At 39.2% G+C, this 23269-nt stretch overlaps 1 protein-coding gene across 1 annotated transcript in view; it reads left to right on the top strand.

Annotated features, from left to right (window-relative positions):
- dnah9l (dynein, axonemal, heavy polypeptide 9 like) overlaps positions 1 to 23269 on the top strand; it is a 271859-nt gene that overhangs the window by 17682 nt on the left and 230908 nt on the right. Inside the window, 8 exon segments of the mRNA XM_059966255.1 lie at positions 728 to 895; positions 1124 to 1240; positions 3543 to 3674; positions 12182 to 12201; positions 19261 to 19371; positions 19453 to 19672; positions 19783 to 19887; positions 22452 to 22841. Of these exon segments, the coding sequence (XP_059822238.1) occupies positions 728 to 895; positions 1124 to 1240; positions 3543 to 3674; positions 12182 to 12201; positions 19261 to 19371; positions 19453 to 19672; positions 19783 to 19887; positions 22452 to 22841 (1263 nt within the window).

Below are 23269 nucleotides of genomic sequence, written 5' to 3'. Positions count from 1 at the left end.
ATGATCCTTTTTATAAGCCATGCTCTTGTAATCTGAGGGAAAGGATGGTGGAGGCAGATTTGAAAATAACTTTATAAAGAGAATTTTGATGTAATTTTTGAGGGCGAAAAGTCTGTATTATAAGACCATAAGATATAGGAGCAGAAAAAGGCCATTTGCTCCGCCATTCAATCATGGGCTGATTCAGTTCTTACAGTTATCGCCACTCCCCTGCTTTCACCCCATACACTTTGATGCCCTGGCTAATCAAGAGCCTATCTATCTCTGTCTTAAATACACCCAATGACTTGGCCTCCACAGCTGCTCATGGCAACAAATTCCACAGATTTACCACCCTCTGACTAAAGTAATTTCTCCACATCTCAGTTCCAAAAAGGGTTTCCTTCAGTCCTGAAGTCATGCCCTCTTGTCCTAGAATCCCCTACCAATAACTTAGCTATATCTAGTCTGTTCATACCTTCTAACATTTGGAATGTTTCTATGAGAACTCCCTCATTCTCCTGAACTCCAGGGAATACAGCCCAAGAGCTGCCAGGTGTTCCTCATACGGTAACCCTTTCATTCCTGGAATCATGCTAGGAAATGGGACTGTTTGGACTACCGAAGAGATACGAAGGGAAAATAAAATGAACTGTACTGTGGTAGTTGATTATTCAATGAATTTTATTTCTTAAGTTTCCATATTGATTGTGTTAAGGTTAGTTGCTCATTGTAAGTTTGCTTTCAGGAACTCTTCATCACTGCAACTGAGTTTCATAAATTGGAAAAAATTGTAATAGGAGGTCGCAGAGGGAAAGCTCTCACTGAAGAGATCAACAATATCCATGAGGAGTTTCAGGAATGTTGGCGAGTATTTGGAGATAGCAAGTACGATCCATTGGATTTCAACAATATGGTACTGCTCTTTTCTTCGAAGATTGTGTGAATGTCAGATATACTTGCATTTTGCGTTATCTGCCTTCTAAAATTAACTTTTTAAACATTGTAATAGGCTGTGTACCAATTTAAACACATAAGAATTTTCTTATGTGCTCATATTCATTCAATATAAAAGCATGTTTTAAAAATAAATTACCTGAGCTACCTTATTCACAAATCTAAATATATTCAATGCACTGTGCAGGAATTTTTGTCTAACCACTGCAGATACATGGCTTGTGTATATGACTTTGACCAACGCCTGGGCTCATTGCTGAACCTTGCATTTCATGATTGTGGAAATCTGGAGTCAGCTTTTAAGGTATTTATAGAATTTCATGTTTAAGTTGACATAGAAAACTGAGCCCATTTCTAAGCTACAGATCTTTCTTTGAATTGCCTAAGCTGTGGTCTATTAAGTAGGATTTAAAATCAGGTTTTTCATTTTACTTTAAAGCGTGCAATAGGAAAATGAGGGAAAATAGCCTTCAGCTACCGAAGTGGTGCCTGTCACTCTGCTGTGTCACCTGGAGTTTGGCCATGGAGCCCAAGTGCTCAGTAATTAGCTTTGTCAATCCTAAACCAGCCAAATCCACACAGGTTTAACCATTCACTCGAATGCTGATTCCCTGTCTTGTAGAGAACATTGAAAAGCATAGCTAGGGTAAGTTCAATTAATTTTATTTTAATATTTAATTTGAAAACATGAGACAAGGCTCCACGAACTGCCTAGACTCCTGTCAATGTCTGTCAGGGCATACCAGACAGCTGACTGCCTGTTGTGAACTTGAGGCAACACAAGGATTAGACAGCAATGAAAAATGCCTCCTCGCTCAATCAGTCCTGTGCATCATGCCGTATGGGTGTGTGAAGGACAAGGAACTGCAAGATGAGCATCAGTTCAATCCAGCCATTTGTATTCTTTTTGAGTTTATTCTGAAACAATGGAAAATATTCAAGTTACAGTTGTTTTGTTTCAGATCCTGTAGAGCTGGTAATTAAAGTTTAAGATGATTAATTTATGTTGATGAATAAAATGCTTTTTCAAGATAGAGAAGATACCATGGTTACTTAAGGTGAAATTAAATATTTTGAGCACTGCAGCACTGCATCTCAATTAAAGAATATTATGAAAACATAAATCATACTGTGAATATATGGCAGATCAGGGAGGGGGAAATGGTTAACTTTTCAGGTCTGCGACCTTTTACCAGGATTTAGGCAAAGCTAAGAGTTGTAGAGAAGTGGGAGGGCAGAACAAACAGATTGTTTGTGGTATTGTGTGGACAGGAGAAAAAGATGCAGATAAGAGGGCTGGCTGAGAAAAGGCGGTAAAAGCTTGTTGATTGCAAATGAATGGTCTGGTTGAGATGCAAGTTGAAGGAGGTAGATGGCCAGGGTGGTGCATGGGGTGGGGAAAAGTTCTGCACACACAACACTTGCTGGAAATCTGAAATGGACATTAGTTGGGCTGCTTCTCTGGAATGTTACCTGATTTTGCTTTTCCAGGTTGCCGATCTTTCATTACACCTGCCTTACGCTATATCTGAAATTAGATCATTCCCCTCCTCTACAGTCCTCCACATTGAATTTCTAAATCTTCCTAGTTCTGATATAAGATAACCCAAATGATTGACTATTTCTTGTCAGATGCTGCCAGACATGCCCTATATTTCCAGTGTTTCCTGCTTTTATTTCAGATTTCTCACATCTACATTTGCTGCTTGACTATTGGAATGCTTTGTTTCCTCCTTTGGAGATCCACATTGGGAGGAAAAATTACTTCCACAAAGTGAGATCTGGGAATTCCATGAGAAAAATTAAATGTTCTGATCAATTAGTTTGCATGTGACTAGTATCTCGTATCCATTTTCCACTTTTTGTTTGGGTCCCTTGATAATGCCAATGAACAACACATAGGCATCTTGGGAAAACTTCAATTGTCCAATGATATTTCAGGAGTTTCATGTTTCTATCGCTATTTTTTTTGGAAAGAACATTCGTAGTTTGCTCCAACATTAAGATTGGCTCCCTGCATTTTGTTTCCCATTGGAGGAAACAATTTCTCTCCCTAACCTATTGTATTCATTTAATCTTTAAACACTTAAAATAGATTGTTCCTTGATTTTCTATAGTCGAGGAAATGAGGCAAGTTTCGTTTAACCTAACGATTTCTGATAAATCTTTGGTCATTTGTCTCATAATATATATATATCCACAATATATCTTGAAATTTTGTTATCAAAATTGAACTCCATTCCTGATAGGGTTTGAACAATGTGGCTAACACTTCCTGAGACTGTTCAATATTTCTCTAAATTTTTAGATTAATTTTCATAGTATTGCATGTATTTTATTGATTTGTTTGGCTGGACATCTAAATACTTTGCTCCACCAGATCATCTGCTATATTCCTGTTACTAAAATATTTTGGTTTTACTGCTTTTATGTAAATTAATCAAAAGGGACATTAATAGCAAATCTCTCAGTGGTGCCATGTTTATACAAAGAAATGGTGAGGTGATAATGTTTTTTTTTAAAAAAAGCAGCAAAAGTTTATTCATAATACTTTGTTAATTGTCAAGGTACTGAGTTGTGATTTATAATTAGTTATTTCTCTGCAGCTTCTGTCAATATTTGGTGCATTACTGGAAAGGCCGGTGATCGCCAATATTACGGCTTCAAATTATTCCAACCTTCTCTCAATGTTTGAAGAGGAACTTAATAGCTGCAAACAAATACTTGATCAAACAAAGGTAAAGCAATGTTTTCACTTTAATTGTGAAATACAACTGTTAGTGCGTACTGCCTAATTTTTGCAGGTAGAGTGAACTATCATCTATTACTACTTAATGTATGAAATAGCTTGGGTTAATTTTGTCAGATTTTACAATCACAGAGGTATAGGGCATAGGAACAGTTCCTCAGTCCACAATATACATACCTGACCATAAATACAATCTACCTGCATTTTGTACATTATCTTGTGATCCAAGTCATCATCTGGATACTTTATGTAGAGTGAGATTACCATCTCCCACTGCAACATAGACATTCAGCACCTGCAGTTGGTCACTGGAGGCAAGAGTCGGGCCGATTCTGCTCACTTTACTGTGGTGTTTTCTCCTCTTGCTACTGTGCTGAGACGGCGAGTCTGTTCCAGCTGCTACATGCTATGTGTCTGTGAGCTTTCTGGCAATTTGCACTGCTGTGTGATGAACTGAGGCTATGAGTCTACTCCGGCTGCTCTGGGCTCTGGCTCTATGGACTCGGTTTGCTTCTGAATCCTGTTGCTTGCTTTTATTGTTTGCCTGATTTGTGTGTTTTTTCTTTCGCTGTGCATTGGGTGTTGGTCTTTTTTTTAAATTGAATTCTTTCAGGTTTCTTGCTTTGCTGCCTGTAAGCAGATGAATATCAAGATTGTATAATTTGTACATTGATAATAGATGTACTTTGAACTTTGAGATGTGTCCCAGATTTCCCCTCGTCATACAGGAGGAACACACAACAGGGTGTTCTTGCTATGAATTACCATTGAATTACTTTAGTACTCAAAGGGGAAATAACTACCTCTGTTTGGGGCACAACCCACAATGAGCAAAAACCCCTTAATTTTACTTTGAGAATTAAAACAGATTGGTAGAACTACTCAGCTAATAGTACTTATCAAAGCCCACACTGTGTCACTGCTCTTGAATCTGCTGTCCAATCAAACATCTCTTGTTTAGACAGATAAATTCATTTCAAAATGTTACATCTGTAGCTGGAAAGAGGTCCACGCTCAACGTACCTTGCATACTTGCTCATCTGAAACTGCTAGCTTTGGCTAAAAAAGTCTGCCAGGATTCAGCTGTAAAAGTTACTAGCTTTGCCTAGTCATAGGATAAGCTCAGTAATATAATACATACTCTTCACTCACCAAAATCCTTACTCCAGGATCTACTGTACCAAATAATATTGCAGTAACTCTGCTTCTTAATCTGCTCAACCTCTTTTCTGCTCATTGCTAACAACAGTAGTATTAACTTTAGGGGTGTTGTACATTCAAAAGCTTGTTTGTCTGAAGCAATTACAGAACAAGTCCATTTCAGCCCTTTATGTAAAACGGAGAAGTGGTAATATTTTTCTACAGAAAGCTTTCAGCAGGTTATTAATTGCCAAGGATGCTGTCACATTGATCTGTTTCCACTAAGCTGTGGCCATGCGGTAATTGAAATGCTTCCACGTATGTTGCCTATGGCGTGCAGCTGGAATTTTCTTTTGTATAATATAAAATGCCGCCCACTTTTCAGACTGTGTAAAACTAAATAATAATGAAATAAATTTAAAAATTTCCTCCTCCTAGAGCAACGGATGGTCCCTGAAGCTTTATATTAAGAAAAAATTAGAGGGAACATTTTCTACAAGTAGACCTTGTGTAGTTGCCCCTGGTAAGTGTTTGAGAAAGATGCCCTGTAGTTAATGTCAACTTTCTAGGAAACAGAAAATATATAGCAGGAATTAAAGAAAAGGAAGTTTTTTTTCTGGGCTAGATCCACTGTATCTGTTGTCCAGCGATTGAACATCTAATAAAATTTAATGATCATGAGGATTTATCAGTTCCGAAAATGAAGATTGAAAACCGGAAGTGAAGGAATAAGTGAGGGTGAATCTCCCTGAACAATCCATTGCGGGTGACCAAAGTAAGACAACAGAGTTTTCTGCCAAGTGCCAAGCTTGTAATATGTTAGACTGGTCTTCTGCAAAAGTTCACCATGCTGTAATGTGGTAGACTTGACTTCGGTTCATTGAAGTTCATTGTCAAGTGGAGTGATATTCAATCCAGAACTAAATAAACAGAGGTAAGCTGAATATCCATGCCGAGAGGAGAAGTTCAATTCAATGGGATGGAAGAACGTTTTGTCACTAATTCCCTCATTTGTAATAGGAATGCCTTCTTGAAAGACAGTAACTGAAATTTCATGAAGGCTGGATAAAATGAATTATGACCATTTGCTACATAGCGACATGATGTTCACTAGTGAAGACCGACTACTTAAATGTATCTGTCAATGGCAAAAAACAAATTGATAAATGGTGGAATTTCTAATGATTATTTTAATAAGTAATTAACTGGTAGCAGAAGAAACCACAGAGACAATACTTTTGAAATAGCAACATATACAGACCTGAATGACGTTGACGACTTCATCAAGACCTTGTGAGAATGACTGTGTGCCTTTGAGAACATGCCAGACATACCCAAACCAGAAGCTGTGGTTAACCTGAGGTTTATAGTCTGTCAAGGGCGAAGATCTGTGATGTTGAAGACCAATGATGCTTCACTCCTGGATGAGCTCAACACCTTTTATACACATTGAAAGGGAGAGTAAAATTACAGCTGTGCAACTCCCTGCAGCATCTGGTGATCTGCTTATAACTATCTCCGAGGCCAAAGTCAGAAAATCGTTCAAGAGGGTGAACTTGCGCAAAGACATCAGATAGTGTGGTAGGGCATTGAAAACCTGTGCCAACTAACTAGCTGGAGTGTTCAAGGACAGCTTCAATTTCTCACTGCTGCAGTTGAGGCTCCCACCAGCTTGTTCTCAGTATTATTTATTTGTATTTGTACTGCTTGTCTTTGCATATTTGTTGCTTGTCAGTCTGTGTAGTTTTTCATTGATACTATTGTATTTCTTTGTTCCACTGAATGTCTACAAGAAAATGAATCTCAGGGTATTATGGTATACTGTATATGTACTTTGAGAAATAAAATTCAACATTCAGTGTAAATTTATTGTCAATCTTACAGTTGCCCAAGAAAAAGCAGGTTGAGCAGCTTCAGTGACTTTGTGTGGATGAGTGTGTATCTTTGCGTTGACTATTGCCCAGTTGCACTCATGTCTACTATGAAGTACTTTGAGAGGTTGATCATGCTAGAATTAACTCTTGCCTGAGCAAACTCCTTGACCCACTGCAATTTGCCTAGAGCCACAATAGGTTTACAGTAGATGCAATCTTACTGGTTCTCCACAGGGTTGTGGACAATAGCAATACTTATTAGGCTGGTGTCCATTGATTAAAGCTCAGCATTCATCACCTCAGAATTAATGAGCTTCAAAACTTCAGGAGGTACAGAGGGAAGTACAGAATCCACTGTCCAAAATATGGCTCTTCTAATGAAACATCTGTTTGGACAGCTAAACTCAATTCAAAATGTCACATCTACAATTGGAAAAGGAGGTCCATACTCAAGGTACCATGTATACTTGCTCATCTGAAACTGCTAGCTAAAAACCAGCCTGCAAGGATTCAGCTGTAAAGATTACTAGCTTTGCTTAGTCATAGGATAAGCTCAGTTTGGCCTCTGTACCTCCCTCTGCAAATGGATCCTTGACTTCCTTGTGAGGAGACCACACTCAGTACAGATCAGAAATAACATCTTTCTGATCAGCTGCACCTCAAGAATGCATGCTTAGTCCACTGCTCAACTCTCTCTACTCCCATGACTGTGGGGCGAGGCACGGCACAATCACCATCTATGAATCTGATGATGACAAAAAAAATGTCACCAAAATCTCAGATTGTGATGAGGAGGCGTAAATGAGTGAGATCAGCTAGTTGAGTGGTGTTGCAACAACAATCTTGCACTCAGTGTCAGTAAGACCAAAGAATTGATTGTATACTTCAGGATGGGAAAGTTGAAGGAACATGCACTAGTTCAGATTTGGTTTGACAGCCTGTGACTAGCAGATTTTTTACAGACTTTCTGTAGAGGGCATTCTAACTGGTTGTATTGCCATCTGATATGGAAGTGCTACTGCTCAGGGTCAGTGAAAGTTGCAGAGGGTTATACACTCAGCCCGATCCATCATGGACACAAATCTCCCCTCCACTGAGGACATTTTCATAAGGTGACATCTATGCCGCCCAGAACAATGATCTCTTTTCTCATTACTACTGTTAAGTGATTTTTGGGTTTAGGTCATTTACATTTAGCGAATGGCTTTGGCTACCAGTCTTCTGTTCCTTGAAAATGTATTGTGGATTTAATTTGGAACAGGGCATTCCTAAAAGCTGTGAATCCCAGTCCAGACGATGCTGGTGTCTGAGGGACGGATGTAATCGGGAGGTGTGAAGTTTGTATGTAGTTTCAAAAGAAAGCATTGTCTATACTTTGTAAATACAGAATTGTCCCTTATGTTTAGCACAAAAATATGGAGTCCCACATTGGGCCAGCAGACCTTTCCACCGAAAGCATCTCCATATGATGCCTGCTCTACCTTGTTTTGTTGAATAAAGAAGCTGCTTTGTATCTACCAGTAACTTTCTGACTATTTCATTCATGCAACAGCTACCATTAGAAAGGAGGTATAGGAACCTGAAGACTTAACATTTTAAGAACAGTACTTCTCCACAATTAGATTTTTGAACGGTCAATAAACCCATGGACATTACCTCACTATTTTTGCTCTCTTCGTACTAATTTATTTTTAATATACTGTATATATTGCAATATACAAGTTATTTTATGTATTCCATTGTACTGTTGCTGCAAAACAACAGATTTCCTGATACGTCAGTGATAATAAACCTGATTCTGAGATGTGCCAGTCTTGTGGTGAACATCATCTGTGGAAACATAGATTCTAGTCATCCCTTGCTGAGGATGTTATCAATTCAACCCCGATCATGATATTAATTTACCCAGTGTATTCCACTGGAGCAATGCAATGTATCATTGACAGGCTGTTTTAGAGTGGAAATCAGTAATTAATATTGTTTTAATTAATTTCCTTTGAAGATCCAGGAGTAGTTTAAGAGAAACTTTTAGAGCGACCAGGATAAAATCTATGTTGTTCATGCTGTTACGAACCCCGTAACTGGGTTACTTACCAGCAAAGATAGAGACGTCTGTTGAAGTCTGATGATACTACTTTTAACAGTATTTATTAGTAAAAATACACAAAAATAATATCAATGCAAATATACAGATAATATATGTCATCAATACTAAACTTAAAAGTGTGGGTATAATAATAATCAATAAGAAATAATCCCCTAGACTCTATCGTTGTCTAGGGGATAATGAATTGTCTGATGGAAATCTAAAGTTCACTTTAGTTCACACAGGCTGCAGCCGTTTGTTCGTCGTTGTGTTGTAATTGTTGGGGAGAGAGAGAGAAAGAGAAAAACTTGCTGACTTTCCTTGGTACGGTCTTGATCGATATCCGTCCTTTAGACCGTCCTGTGATGAGCCCACCATGCAGGCAAGGGAGGACGCACACGAGCTCCCACCGGCTTTCGCTATAAAACACTGTCATTGGATTTCTAGCGTTTCTCCTGGTGCGTCTAAAGGGGTTGTTCCCCAGACCCTCCCTTTATCCTCACTCACGGGGTCTCAGATGTCAATTAGTTTGGGATGATGCAATCCCTCAACCAGCCCACTCTGGTTGTCCCCTGAGGGGTTTCAATGAATAGTACAGTCCTCAATACACAATTCCTTCTCCAAGAGACAATAGCAGTAATCAACGGTTCCGTTCTGCTTATGTCAGGAGACATTCCACCTGGTTGTGTATTCTGTGTCTCTCTCTCTCTCATTTCCTGGCATGCTGTGTATCTGTCATCTCCTGGGTCCCATACCCGAAATACTAACGATCTTGCGATTCTCAAAAAGGAGGGGGTGACTTTGCACCCTTCGGCCCCTCAGAGTTGCTCCACATTCGTAACAATGCTCTTCATTGGACTTCCTGGAATTCTATAGGTTTTTAAATGCACAAATGGTATTTTATGCTTTGATTTAATAATTTTTTTTGTTATCCATAAGAATAATAGTCTCTGCATCAGTTCATCCTCCCTATTCATGTGACAAAGCAAACTCTTGCTCTTCGATATCTTTTTAATCTAATCCTGAATGCATTTATTCATCATAATTCCTGCAAAATCTGCTGTTTATTCTATATTTATTATGCATTAAATGTGTGGGTCCCAGTATTTACAAGCGGGTTGGAGAAGCCATGGGGGAACAGAAAAAAGCTGAGGAACTTGGCTTGCAGGGGCTGTGCTGAATTTAAATCGTGGGGACCAATCTGTTTGTTTCCTCTTTGGCAGGCAATCAAACTGCCAGTCTGTTAGAGGGCAAATGCCTAGAGAAATAGGATGAGTGGAGAGGAGAGTGTATGGAGCAGCAACTTCATTGGTGGAGGAGGAGAGATGATTGCAATAGGAGTTACAGGCAGGTGGTCACACCGAGACCACGGGAGGCAGACAAGTGGGTCACAGTTAGGAGGGGGAAGGGGAAGAGTCAAGTACTAGAGTGTACCCCAGTGGCTGTACCCCTTGACAAATAAGTAACTCCTGTTTGAGTACTGTTGGGGGGGGGGGGGGAACAGCCTACCTGGGAGAAGAGAAGCAACAGTGGCTGTGCCTCTAGCACAGAATCAGGCCCTGTAGCTCAAAGGATAGGGAAAGGAAGAGGAAGACAGCAGTAATAGGGGTCTCGATAGTTAGGGGTCAGATAGGCAATTCTGTGGATGTAGTCAGGAGACCCAGATGGTAGTTTGCCTCCCTGGTGCCAGGGTCCGGGATGTTTCTGATTGAGTCCACGATATCCTCAAGTGGGAGGGTGAGGAGCCAAAGGGCGTGGTACATATAGGTACCAATGACATGGGTAGGAAAAGGGAAGAGGTCCTGAAAGGAGAAAATAGGGAGTTAGGAAGGGAGTTGAGAAGAAGGACCGCAAAGGTAGTAATCTCAGGATTACTGTCTGTGCCACACGACAGTGAGAGTAGGAATGGAATGAGGTTGAGGATAAATGCGTGGCTGAGGGATTGTAGCAGGGGCCAGGGATTCAAGTTTATGGATCATTGGGACCTCTTTTGGGATAGGTGTGACCTGCACAAAAAGGATGGGTTACACTTGAATCCTAGGGGGAACCAATATCCTGGTGGGGAGATTTGCTAAGGCTACTGGGGAGACTAAACTAGAATGGTTGGGGGGGGGGGTGGGAATTAATTTGAAGAGACTAGGGGAGAGGAGGTTGGTTCACAAATAGAGAAAGCTAGTAGACAGTGTGTGAGGGAGGATAGGCAGGTGATGGAGAAGGGGATCGTTCAGACTGAATATGTAGCGGAGAAGGAAGAAAAAGAAGATAGTAAAGTTGTTTGCACCATTAGGGATAAACAGAGGAAGCGGTGGAGAGTTTCTTAAATGCATCTATTTTAATGCTAGGAGCATTGTAAGAAAGGTGGATGAGCTTAGATTTGGATACTTGGAAATATGATGTTGTAGCTATTAGTGAAACATGGTTGCAGGAGGGGTGTGATTGGCAACTAAATATTCCTGGATTTCGTTCCTTCAGGTGTGATAGAATTGGAGGGGCAAGAAGGGGAGGTGTTGCATTGCTTGTCAGAGAAAACATTACAGCAGTGCTCTGGCAGGATAGATTAGAGGGCTCGTCTAGGGAGGCTACTTGGGTGAAATTGAGGAATGGGAAAGGTGTAGTAACACTTACAGGGGTATATTATAGATAACCTATGGGGAGCGAGGATTGGAGGAGCAAATTTGTAAGGAGATAGCAGATATTTGTAGTAAGCACAAGGTTGTGATTGTGGGACATTTTAATTTTCCCCACACAGACTGGGAAGCCCATTCTGTAAAAGGGCTTGGATGGTTTGGAGTTTGTAAAATGTGTGCAGGGTAGATTTTTGCAGCAATACATAGAGATACCAATTAGAGAAGGGGCAGTGTTGGTTCTCCTGTTAGGGAATGAGATAGGTCAGGTGACAGACGTATGTGTTGGGGAGCACTTCGGGTCCAGTAATCACAATGCCATTAGCTTCAATATAATTATGGAGAAGGATAGGTCTGGACCCAGGGTTGAAATTTTTGATTGGAGAAAGGCTAACTTTGAGGAGATGTGAAAGGATTCAGAAGGAGTGGATTGGGACAATTTGTTTTATGGGAAGGATGTAATAGAGAAATGGAGGTCATTTAAAGATTAAATTTTGAGGGTACAGAATCTTTATGTTCCTGTTAGGTTGAAAGGAAAGGTTAAAAGTTTGAAAGAGCCATGGTTTTCAAGGGATATTGGAAACTCGGTTTGGAAAAAGAGAGAGATCTACAATAAATGTAGGCAGCATGGAGTAAATGAGGTGCTAGAGGAATATAAGGAATGTAAAAAGAATCTTAAAGAAATTGGAAAAGCTAAAAGAAATGAGGTTGCTTTGGCAAGTAAGGTGGAAATAAATCCGAAGGGTTTCTACAGTTATATTAATAGCAAAAGGATAGTAAGGAATCAAATTGGTCCCTTAGAGAATCAGAGTGGACAGCTATGAGTGGAGCTGAAAGAGATGGGGGAGATTTTGAACAATTTCTTTTCTTCGGTATTCACTAAGGAGAAGGATATTGAATTGTGTAAGGTAAGGGAAACAAGTAGGGTAGTTATGGAAACTATGATGATTAAAGAAGAGGAAGTACTGGCACTTTTAAAGAATATAAAAGTGGATAAATCTCCAGGTCCTGATAGGATATTACCTAGGACCTTGAGGGAAACTAGTGTAGAAATAGCAGGGACTCTGACAGAAATATTTCAAATGTTATTAGGAACGGGGATGGTGCTGGAGGATTGGCGTATTGCTCATGTAGTTCCATTGTTTAAAAAGGGTTCTAAGATTAAACCTAGCAATTATCGGCCTGTAAGTTTGACGTCAGTGGTGGGTAAATTAATGGAAAGTATTCTTAGAGATGGTATATATAATTATCTGGATAGACAGGGTCTGATTAGGAACGGTCAACGTGGATTTGTGTGAAGAAGTTAATGTTTGACAAATCTTATTGAATTTTTTGAAGATGTTACTAGGAAAGTTGACGAGGATAAAGCAGTGGATTTTGTCTATATGGACTTCAGTAAGACCTTTGACAAGGTTCCACATGGAAGGTTAGTTTGGACGGTTCAATGCTTAGATATTAATACTGAAGTAGTAAAATGGATTCAGCAGTGACTGAATGGGAGATGCCAGAGAGTAGTGGTGAATAACTGTTTGTCAGGTTGGAGGCTGGTGACTAGTGGTGTGCCTCAGGGATCTGTACTGGGTCCAATGTTGTTTTGTCATATACATTAAGGATCTGGATGATGGGGTGGTAAATTGGATAAGTAAGTATGCAGATGATACTGAGGTAGGTGGTGTTGTGGGTAATGAAGTAGATTTTCAAAGCTTGCAGAGAGATTTAGGTCAGTTTAGAAGAGTGGGCTGAAAGATGGCAGATGGAGTTTAATGCTGATAAGTGTGAGATGCTACATTTTGTTAGGAATAATCCAAATAGGACATACATGGTAAATGGTGGGGCATTGAGGAATGCAGTAGAACAGAGTGATCTAGGAATAATGGTGCATAGTTCCCTGAAGGTGGAATCTCATGTGGATAGGGTGGTGAAAAAAACTTTTGGTATGCTGCCCTTTATAAATCAGAGCATTGAGTATAGGAGTTGGGATGTAATGTTAAAGTTGTACAAGGCATTGGTAAGGCTGAATTTGGAGTATTGTGTACAGTTCTGGTCACTGAATTATAGGAAAGATGTCAACAAAATAGAGAGTACAGAGGAGATTTACTAGAGTGTTACCTGGGTTTCAGCATCTAAGTTACAGAGAAAGGTTGAACAAGTTAGGTCTTTAATCTTTGGAGCGTAGAAGGTTGAGGGGGACTTGATAGAGGTATTTAAAATTATGAGGGGGATAGATAGTTGACATTGATAGGCTGTTTCCATTGATAGTAGGGGAGATTCAAACTAGAGGACATGAGTTGAGAGTTGGGGGAAAATGTTTAGGGGTAACACGAGGGGGAACTTCTTTACTCAGAGAGTGGTAGCTGTGTGGAATGAGCTTCCAGTAGAAGTGGTAGAGGCAAGTTCGGTATTGTCATTTAAAGTAAAATTGGATAGGTATGTGGACAGGAAAGGAATGGAGGGTTATGGGCTGAGTGCAGGTCAGTGGGACTAGGTGAGAGTTAAGTGTTCAGCATGGACTAGAAGGGCCAAAATGGCCTGTTTCCGTGCTGTAATTGTTATTTAGGAGAGAGTTTAGTGGAGCATGTCTCCTCTTTTGGGATTCATGTGGACTCCTGTAGAAATATTTCCTATTTTCTATGGCAGCATGTACAATTGCAGCAGCTTCTACAGGGTCAATCAAAGGTGGTGTTTCTTCCTTAAATGTATTTTTTACGATCACAAGACCCGGCTGGATATTAAGAGCTTAAAGTACTGCAGGTCTACCCCATCAGTGAGCTACTCATTGGCAGAGAAACTGAACGAGCGGATCGTGTTGCTGCCAGTGTGTTAGAAAAGTGAAGGTGGTATGCAGTCCAACAGTGAATGCTCGCCCTGGTCACTTTCCTTGATTGCAAGAACCCATTGGGTGTTGCTAATGTGGAATGGCCATTCACTGATTTATTGCCAGACAGTGGTGAAGCTGCACGGGCTCAGTCTTAGCAACGACTAGGCCTCAAGTCGTGGTGTTGCCTGTTTTCTAGCTGCCCAAGAGAGAGGCTACGGAGTCTGTGCACTCCTCCGGATGCAGTGTGGTGCGGCGTCCACGCTGGAGATGGTGCTGCCCCCAGTCGTCACTCAGTGTTGTGTTCGATTGAAGATTGCTGCAACATTCATGGACTTGGCCTTACATTTTTTGACTATATTTTACTGATATCTTGTGTGCTTGCTACCTTATACATGTTATATGTGCCTTGTGCTGTGTGAAAAGATGTATGAAAAATGTATGAAAAGATGCTGTTGCCAGATGTGGTTCATAAACACCTGTTGCTTATTTTTATTCCATTTTTCACTTGCATGTTTAAAATTAGCTAAATGATGTATAATTTCAAGATGGCCAGAGTTTGAGTATTAAATAATTCCATTTACCAATTTTGGGAGCATTTTAATTTTTCTGAAGAACGAGTTGTATATTTCTGCCCTGATCTGTACTGAGAACATATTCTTTCCCATATTTTTCACTGAATTTTTATTTCTGTCCTTCATGGTGGGGTAGGTGAGAAGGTGGTGGGAGCTGGAAATGATTATTCTTTGTGTAAATTTGAACCAGATTTGTGCAGAAATGAACTAACAGATGTGCATTTCAAAATTCTGCCTTTAATAAAAATAATCCGTCAATTCCATTAAGTCCGTCTTGATATTTCTACCATTTCCTTTGTCCAAATTTTTATATTCTTGCTCCATCTCGCGTTAATCCTCTCTTCTGTATACCTGAGGGAAGAGGTGACAGTGGCACAAATGAGGAACATCCAGATTGACTGATGCATGTATGGCTTGAATTAATAACTGCCTAAAAGCTGCAAAACAGTTGCCTTGCCCAAGCTTAAGCTTGTTTTTCCTAGATGAAGGTATAACTATAAAGATACAGCAAAAGTGAAATAAGGACAGTATCTGTGATATTAAACTGAATTTAAAAGAGTTTCATGCTTTTTTCAATTGTTTCTGGTTATCTCAACTATTTTTACCTGAGGGCTACACTTTTTTGTTTATTCTGTGTGATCACGTGAGCATAACCATGATTGTATTAAAGATTTTTCACCTATGTACTCAGCAACTACTGTCCCTAGTCTTAGTTTACTGTGGATTCCCTGCCTGGGATCAAATAAAGTACAAATATTAAAGTTCAAAGTAAATTTATTAAATTACATGTATGTCATCATGCTCAACTCCGGGATTCATTTTCTTGCAGGCACACTCAATAAATCTATTGAATAATAACCATATCAGAATTAATGAAATAACACACAACTTGGGCATTTATCAAAACAACAAACTGTACAAATACAAAAACAATAATAAATAAACAATGAATGTCACGAACATGAGATGAACAGTCCCTGAAAGTGAGTCCATAGGTTGTGGGACATTTCAGTGATGGGGTAAGTGAAGTTGAGTGGACTTATTCCGTTCAGTTCAAGAGCCTGATGGTCGAGGGGCAGGAACTGTTCTTGAACCTGGTGGTGAGAGCTCTGAGGCTCCTGTACCTCCGTCCTGATGGCAGCAGAGAGAGCAAGTGCTGTGTGGTGGGGGTCCCTGATGATGGATGCTGCTTTTCTGTGACAACACTACTTGTAGGTGTGCTCAATGGTGGGGAGGGCTTTACCCAAGATAGACTGGACCATATCCACTATTTTTTTTTGGAGGATTTTCAGTTTTAGGGCATTGGTGTTTCCTCACCAGGCTGTGATGCAGCCTTTCGGTATACTCTCCACTACACATCTATAAGTGTTTATCAGTGTTTCAGATGTTACACTGAATCTTCACAAACTCCAAAGGAAATGGAGGTCCTGCTGTGCTTTCTTCATAATTACACGGGTGCTGAGCCCAGCCAGGCCTACGAAATAACACTGAGGAACTTAGTTGTTGACTCTCTCCACCTCTGATCCACTGATGAGGACTGGCTCATGAACTTCTGGTTTCCTTCTCTTGAAGCCAATAATCAGCTCCTTGGTCTTGCTGGCATTGAGTGAGAGGTGGTGTTTTGGCACCACTCAGCCAGATTTTCAATCTCCCTTCCAGATGCTCATTTATCACTCTTTGATTTGGTCAGCAAACTTGAATATTGCATTGGAATTGTGCTTAGCCACACAGTCATAAGTGTGAAGTGAGTAGAGCAGGGGGCTGAGCACACAGCCCTGCAGTGCACCTGTTCTAATGAAGATCATAGAGGAGATGACATTGCCAATCTGAACTGACTGAGCTCTGCAAGTGAGAAAATAGAGGGTACAATTGCACAAGGAACTATTGAGGCCAATATTGATTAGTTTTGAGGGGATGATGGTATTGAATACTGAGCTGTAGTCGATAAAGACTATCTGGATGTATACATCTTTGTCTGGATGTTTCAGGGTTGAGTGAAGAGTGAATGAAATGGCACCTGCTGTGGACCTGTTGCTCTGATAGGCAAATTGGAGCAAATCAAAGCTGCTTCTGAAGCAGGAGTTGATATGTTTCACCACCAATCTCTCGAAACTCTTCATCACTGTGTGTATAAGTGCCACTGGGCAATAGTCACTGAGGCAGGTCACCGTGCTCTTCTTGGGTGTCAGTACAATGTAGTTATGGATCTAATAGTTCATATAATTATCAATTTCATAACTTTCAAATTGATCAATGTATTTTATTAAACTACAGAATGCTTTCTGCAGTGGCTTAATTTTCTTTCATGCAAGTTTTTTTTGGTTTTTACCTTATTTTTAAACAGTGACTCCTCTCTATATTACAAAATTCTGAAGGGTCTTCACAGGGCTAACACCCTAAAGGTTAACTTGCAGGTAGAGTCAGTGGTGAGGAAGGCAAATGTAATATTAGCATTCATTTCAAGGGGGCTTGAATACAAGAACAGGGATTGGTGCTGAGGCTTTAAAAGGCACTGGTGTGGTCTCATCTTGAGTATTGTGAACAGTTTTGGACTCCTTATCTGAGAAAAGATGTGTTGGGATTGGAGAGGGTCCCAAGGAGGTTCACAAGGATGATTCTGGGAATGAAAGGGTTAACATACAAGGGATGTTTGATGGCTCCAGGTCTGTACTTGCTGGAATTTAGAAACCTTTTGAATGTTGAATGGCCGAGACAGAGTAGATTTGGAAAGGATGTTTCCCATGGTGGGGGAGTCCAGGATGAAAAGGCACAGACTCAGGATAGAGGAGTATCCACTTAAAACAGAGATGCAGAGAAATTTCTTTAGCAAAGGGTGGTGATTTTGTGGAAGTTATTACCACAGGCAGCTATGGAGGTTGTTGTTGGGTGTATTGAAGGCAGAGATTGATAAGTTCTTGGTTGGACATGGCATCAAAGGTTATGGGGCGAAGGCCAGGGAGTGGGGTTGAGGAGGGGAAAAAGGATCAGCCATGATTGAATGGTGAACCAGAGTCGATGGGCCAAATGGCCTAATTCTGCTCCTATGTCTTATGGTCTAAATGTAATGTTCAACGATTAAAGTGACAATACAGAATAAATGGCAGTGCTCCAAAAGATGTGTCAGAACAGGGGCCTGTGCTCATGTGCACACTTGTCCATAAACAACTGAGTACGCTGAGAAAGTGGATTGTAAATCATGAGGGATTTGAGAACAAATTGTGTCAATGAAAGAAATGGAAATTGTGCTGAAGCTGTGCAAAATGGTTGGTGAGGCCACAACTGGAGTAATGTTTCTAATTTTGGTAGTTTCAGTTTGTATGTAAACGCTGTCCTAGAAACGCTGTATAGAAACGCTGTTTCTATGCAAAGAGAAAATTATTAAAATTACTAGAATGGCTCCTGGAACAAGAGATTTCATCTGTACTTTGGACTGGAGAATCCATGATTGAAAGAAGGGTACAAAGTCACGTTGATAGAGAGGGATGTTGGTCCCATTGTTGAATTGTTTTTAAGGATAAGGGAAATGGATTAAAATTTGTGAAGAAGATACAAGATGAACATTTGATGGTGAAAATGATCTGTTAAACCAAGAGCAGCTGACTTCAGGCACAGAAAGAGCTAATATTTTTGAAAGGCTGACAGGCAGCTGGGAGAGAATAATTAACAGGATTATTGGGGGAAAAACAGGGATTATTGTTCCATCAGTGGCTCAGTGGGCTAGGTGCCAGTTTAGTGTTGTTTCTAAAGGTTACCTCATTTTCTGGAGAAAGGAGATCCTGAATTCCTGACAGATGTAACCAGGTTCTGGTAACATTTAATTAAATCTTTTGTACTTTCTCCGCTGATTCCAGAATTTTAGAGTAAAATGACTTCCAAATGTTGTCCAGCAAATGCTCTCTATGTATATCATAAGGAAATGCTTTAACTTTTTGGCCTTTTAGCAATAGCTCTACTACTTTGAATTATACATCTGTATCCCATAGGCTCTGCCCCACGTAGGCACTTGCTTTTGGCTTGCTTATTTTTGCTGCTGAAATATACAGCCTCTCTTAATTAACCTGAAATGTATTTGTCAATAGCATCACGAGTCCTGACGAAGGGTCTCGGCCTGAAACGTCAGTTGTTTTTTCCATTTCCATTGACCTTCTGAGTTCCTCCAGCATTACCAATCTGTTCTTACCTTCCTGGGTCAAGTCCAGGCCATGGTAAGCGTTTCTCAGATACTGAACATAACACTTGAATGTGGGGGTGGGGGAGGGCAGAAAAGTTAAGCAATTGAAAGTAAATTTTAATCAGTAATTAATTGGTATTCCGTTTTTGCTTCAATACTTCAGTATTTCATTTGTTTTCTGTTTATTTCTGATAATAGAAGTATGTGTCTTGTACATTTGTTTGACCTTGCATCATTCAACTGCTTATGTTTTTTTTTGGTTTAACATTACCCTTTCAACAGGTGAAGAGGAATAATGTATTGCATAAGAATATGCCAGTGATAGCAGGCAACCTGAAGTGGTCTCAAGAGCTTCGTGAAAGGATATTCAGTCAGAGGAAAGAATTTCAACACAATCATCAGTAAATACTGCTTTTAAATTAAGGAACCATTGTTTCAACAAATTATTTTTGAAATTATAATTGTAAGATTTTCAGATATAGTTAACATTGTATAATAATTTTTAGAAGTCTTCAAACAAAGGAAGCAAACCTGGTTTTCCAGAAATGTGACAGATTGTTGGCATTGATTGATCATTATGAAGAAGAAATCTACACATTGTGGACAGAAAATTTAGATGTTATTTGCCAGTCAAACTTGACTCAGCCATTTCTTCGTTGGAACAAAGAATCTGGTTTATACTTTGTGAATCTTACCCCTGAGGTAATTTCTGGCCAGAGGATGCAGTTATCTTGTACGTGATCAGATTACAGGTATTTTCTAATATGTGAAAGGCAATTGCACTGCTGAAGCATTTCATAACTTTCTTTCAGCTTTCATCTGTACTTCGAGAGGTCAAATACCTTGGATTACTGAAAGGATTTAACATATCAGACACAGCACTAAATTTGTATATGAAAAGAGAGATCCTTCATCGGGTAAGTATATATAGACTTTTTTTCTGGTTGTTAATGTATAATTTCTTGTGGCAGAGAAATGCTGATGTGATTTTTACAGGAATTCTAACTGTGGATTACATATCCTTTCCAATAAGTTAGATATGAATGAGTAAACTAGTTAACATGCAGCCTACAAAGAACTTAGTAATGTATCTGATATTCATAAAAAAATTCAAGGAAGTTATGTATATGATGATAATTGCTAATATGTGAAATTATTTTAAATAAAGCTCAACAATGAAGCCAACTCTTTCAAACAGTTAAATGCATTTAAATCAATTAAGTAAAAAGAAAATAAAATTATCTGAATCATGCGACATCCTTTGTAACTGCTCCTTTCCATGAATAGCACTGTTGAATTTGCACTAGGTACAGCATCAGTTTACAGCAGCTGCTGAGAAAATCCAAGAAGCTTGCAATCAGCTGCTGGTCTCCCAAATGTTGGAGTGCTGTCAGCTGTGAGGACCTCCAGCTACTTCGCAAGTTCATGTTTGCATGAGTAGCCCTGAAGAAATTCTGATTGTCGGTGTGATGCTGTCTGCATAGAGGTTCGCACCAAAAGCCCAAGTACCGTTCCAATGCAACATGGTTGTTTTCATTTATACATTTATGAGGAAATGATCAGTTGGTTATCATCTACTGCAGCATGTTGTGTGAATTTGTGTGTGGCAGCAGCTGTTCTATCAACTGAAGTTGGAACTATTGTGCTGGTTACACAGGGATATGGGTCACCTGTTGAAAATTACTTTTGGGTAGGGATTATAGTAATTTTTAAAGTCACTTAAATGATCTGTAAAAAAACAAAGGATGAGATGTGAAATATGGGTACACCAAATTTTAATTTGTGTAAATGAATATTTATTAACTGCTTTGACTTAAATGAATTCATAAATAAGCTTTTTTTAATTATTGAAGGAGGTGTAAAATAAAAAGTTGCTAAAGTGCAGTTGTCATGTTCGTGTGGGTACTATTTATAGCTTGGATCTGCGATTCTATGTTTGGTGTGATAGCTCATCTGTGAAGGGCACATCAGAATGCACAGCAAACACAATTGACATTGTACGTTTGCATGTGTTGTACGTTCAGCTAATGGATCTCCTTGTGATCAAATCTTTCTATCTTTAGTTGTGGTGTCCTAAATTGCCTTGAATGGTGCCACCTGAAAGCTTGCAATCCTCATGCATGCACTGGCAGTGCCTTTTGTCAGTGGAGAAATATCCTACTCTTCTGAAGAGCATCTGTGACTCAGTGAATGAAACAAAATGTTGCCAATAACCTTCTCTCCAGCCAGCAGTTCAGATGTGGAGATGAACAGCCATTGACATTATTGTATAAGGATTATAAGTTTCCAAAGGGTATCAATTGAGGAACGTTTAGGACACCACATCGAAAGACAGAAAAATCCAATCACAGGGTGATCCATGGTCTGCATGTACCACACATGTAACAGTGCAGACATATGATGATTATATCACTTTGGTGTGTATTTGTGATGTGCTCTCCACACCTGAACTATCATACAAGGTATAAATTGTGGCTTTGAGAGCATCAAAGAATGGCTCATTTGGCCTTCAGCCCTGCTAAGTTATAAGATAATTCAGAAACCTGTGGTTATGAACTTTGAAAGAAGATACAATAATAGACTGAGTGGTTAATAAAATCAAAGCTGCAGGCTACAGGAAGACTGGTCAGGGAATAGAAAAATGTCAGTGGAATTCAATCCAGGGCAATGCAAATGGGGTATTCTGGGAGATGAATTCTAGATTTAGATAATAAACCTTTCTTGAAAAATAAGGGAATGGACAAGTGATGACAGATTGAAGAAGTAGTTTGAGTTGGTCAAGCTGGACCTGCTTAAAATGCTAACTTTAGTCACCTAATTATAGAAACAATGGAATAATCCTAGACAAGTGGTCAAAGTGTTTCCAAGGCTGGCAAATATTAGTTATAATGTAAGATAGGCATTGTTTCCTTTTGAGCTATGATTGATATTTAATGTGAAACCATTGTAATTTGAAAAAGGCCATATGATCAAAGTGGGGTTGTTCCACTTTAGGGTTGATGTTAAGTTTATTTAACAGAAGAACCATTTAACTTTAAGAAATAACATCTTATAGATGAGGTAAATTGTATTTATTCTATGACCTTAGTTGTTTATTTAACTGAATAATGGAAAGAAAAATAATGGATTAAGCACATTTACTTCTTTTATACGTAATCTAGAAATAAATTTTTAGATTAATGATAAAACAAATGTAAATGGTACTATTAGTGTGAATCTCCTCTAAGTTTTGAATTTAAATGTTAGCAAAGAAAATTCACATTTAATCATTAAATAATTTAAGAAAAAATTCTGCTTTATTTGTCAAACTAGCAAGAATTTATCCTAGAAAAAAGAAAATACTGGAAATACTCAGCTGGTCAGGCAGCATCTGTGTGGAGAGGAACAGAATTAACATCTCATGCTGAGTATTTCCAGATCTTACTCTGAGATTTCTCGTATCTGCAGATTTTTTTCAATTTTCAGTGTTTCTCTTTGGTAGTCCTTTGGAAACTGGAAGCTCGTAGCTGAGCTATACAACAAGCTACATACCACAGTACTGGAAGTAGAATATCCACTTCTTGAAGGTGAACTGGAGAAAGTAAACCAACAACTGAAACCAGCTACAGAATCCCTGACGTGGCATGCTGAGGATCAATGGCCATATATTCAGCAGACTAAACATCTGATCCAAGATCTGAACAGCAGGATGCAGAAAATTAAGTATAACGTGGAGACAATACACACTACAGTGCGTGACTGGAATGAAATGTTGTCGACTTGGCAAAGAAAATGTGAAATTGCTTCACTCTGTCTTGATGGAAGGAAAATGATGGCAAAATACTATAAATTAGTTGAAGATGGAGGGAAGACTATTCATCAATTAGTCGAGGTCAGAGTTGTTATACATCATATTCTATAAATCTGCATTTTGATGTAGTTAACTGAAGAAAGCTTGGAATGCATAATTGCTCTGTGGCATAGGTGACCTGGCTTTGGATTGACAAGCAGACAAAGGGAAAGTTCCCACTTTCCATTCAATGGTAAAGAATTTTTATTTCGTCCTTGCATTGTTAGCTTTTGAAATCATCTTATTATTAACAAAAAAATTAAAAGCCACGTTCCAGTTGTAGGAAGTGGAGGGAAAAATGATAATTTATAAAAACAACTTTGGTTAGTAAAGCTAGCAAATGCATATTTTTCTGTTTGGTCTGCAATCTAATGATTCAGAAATATACATAACAAAAAATATAAACTTCAGCTGTAACAAGTGTTTCCAGATTAATTCTGTGACATTCTAACACAGGGAGGATGATTGCT

The sequence above is a fragment of the Hypanus sabinus genome, chromosome 4 (genome assembly GCF_030144855.1).
Source record: "Hypanus sabinus isolate sHypSab1 chromosome 4, sHypSab1.hap1, whole genome shotgun sequence".
Classification (NCBI taxonomy): domain Eukaryota; kingdom Metazoa; phylum Chordata; class Chondrichthyes; order Myliobatiformes; family Dasyatidae; genus Hypanus; species Hypanus sabinus.
The sequence above is the reverse complement of the archived record's forward strand: the minus strand, read 5'-3'. Positions and strand labels throughout refer to the sequence as shown.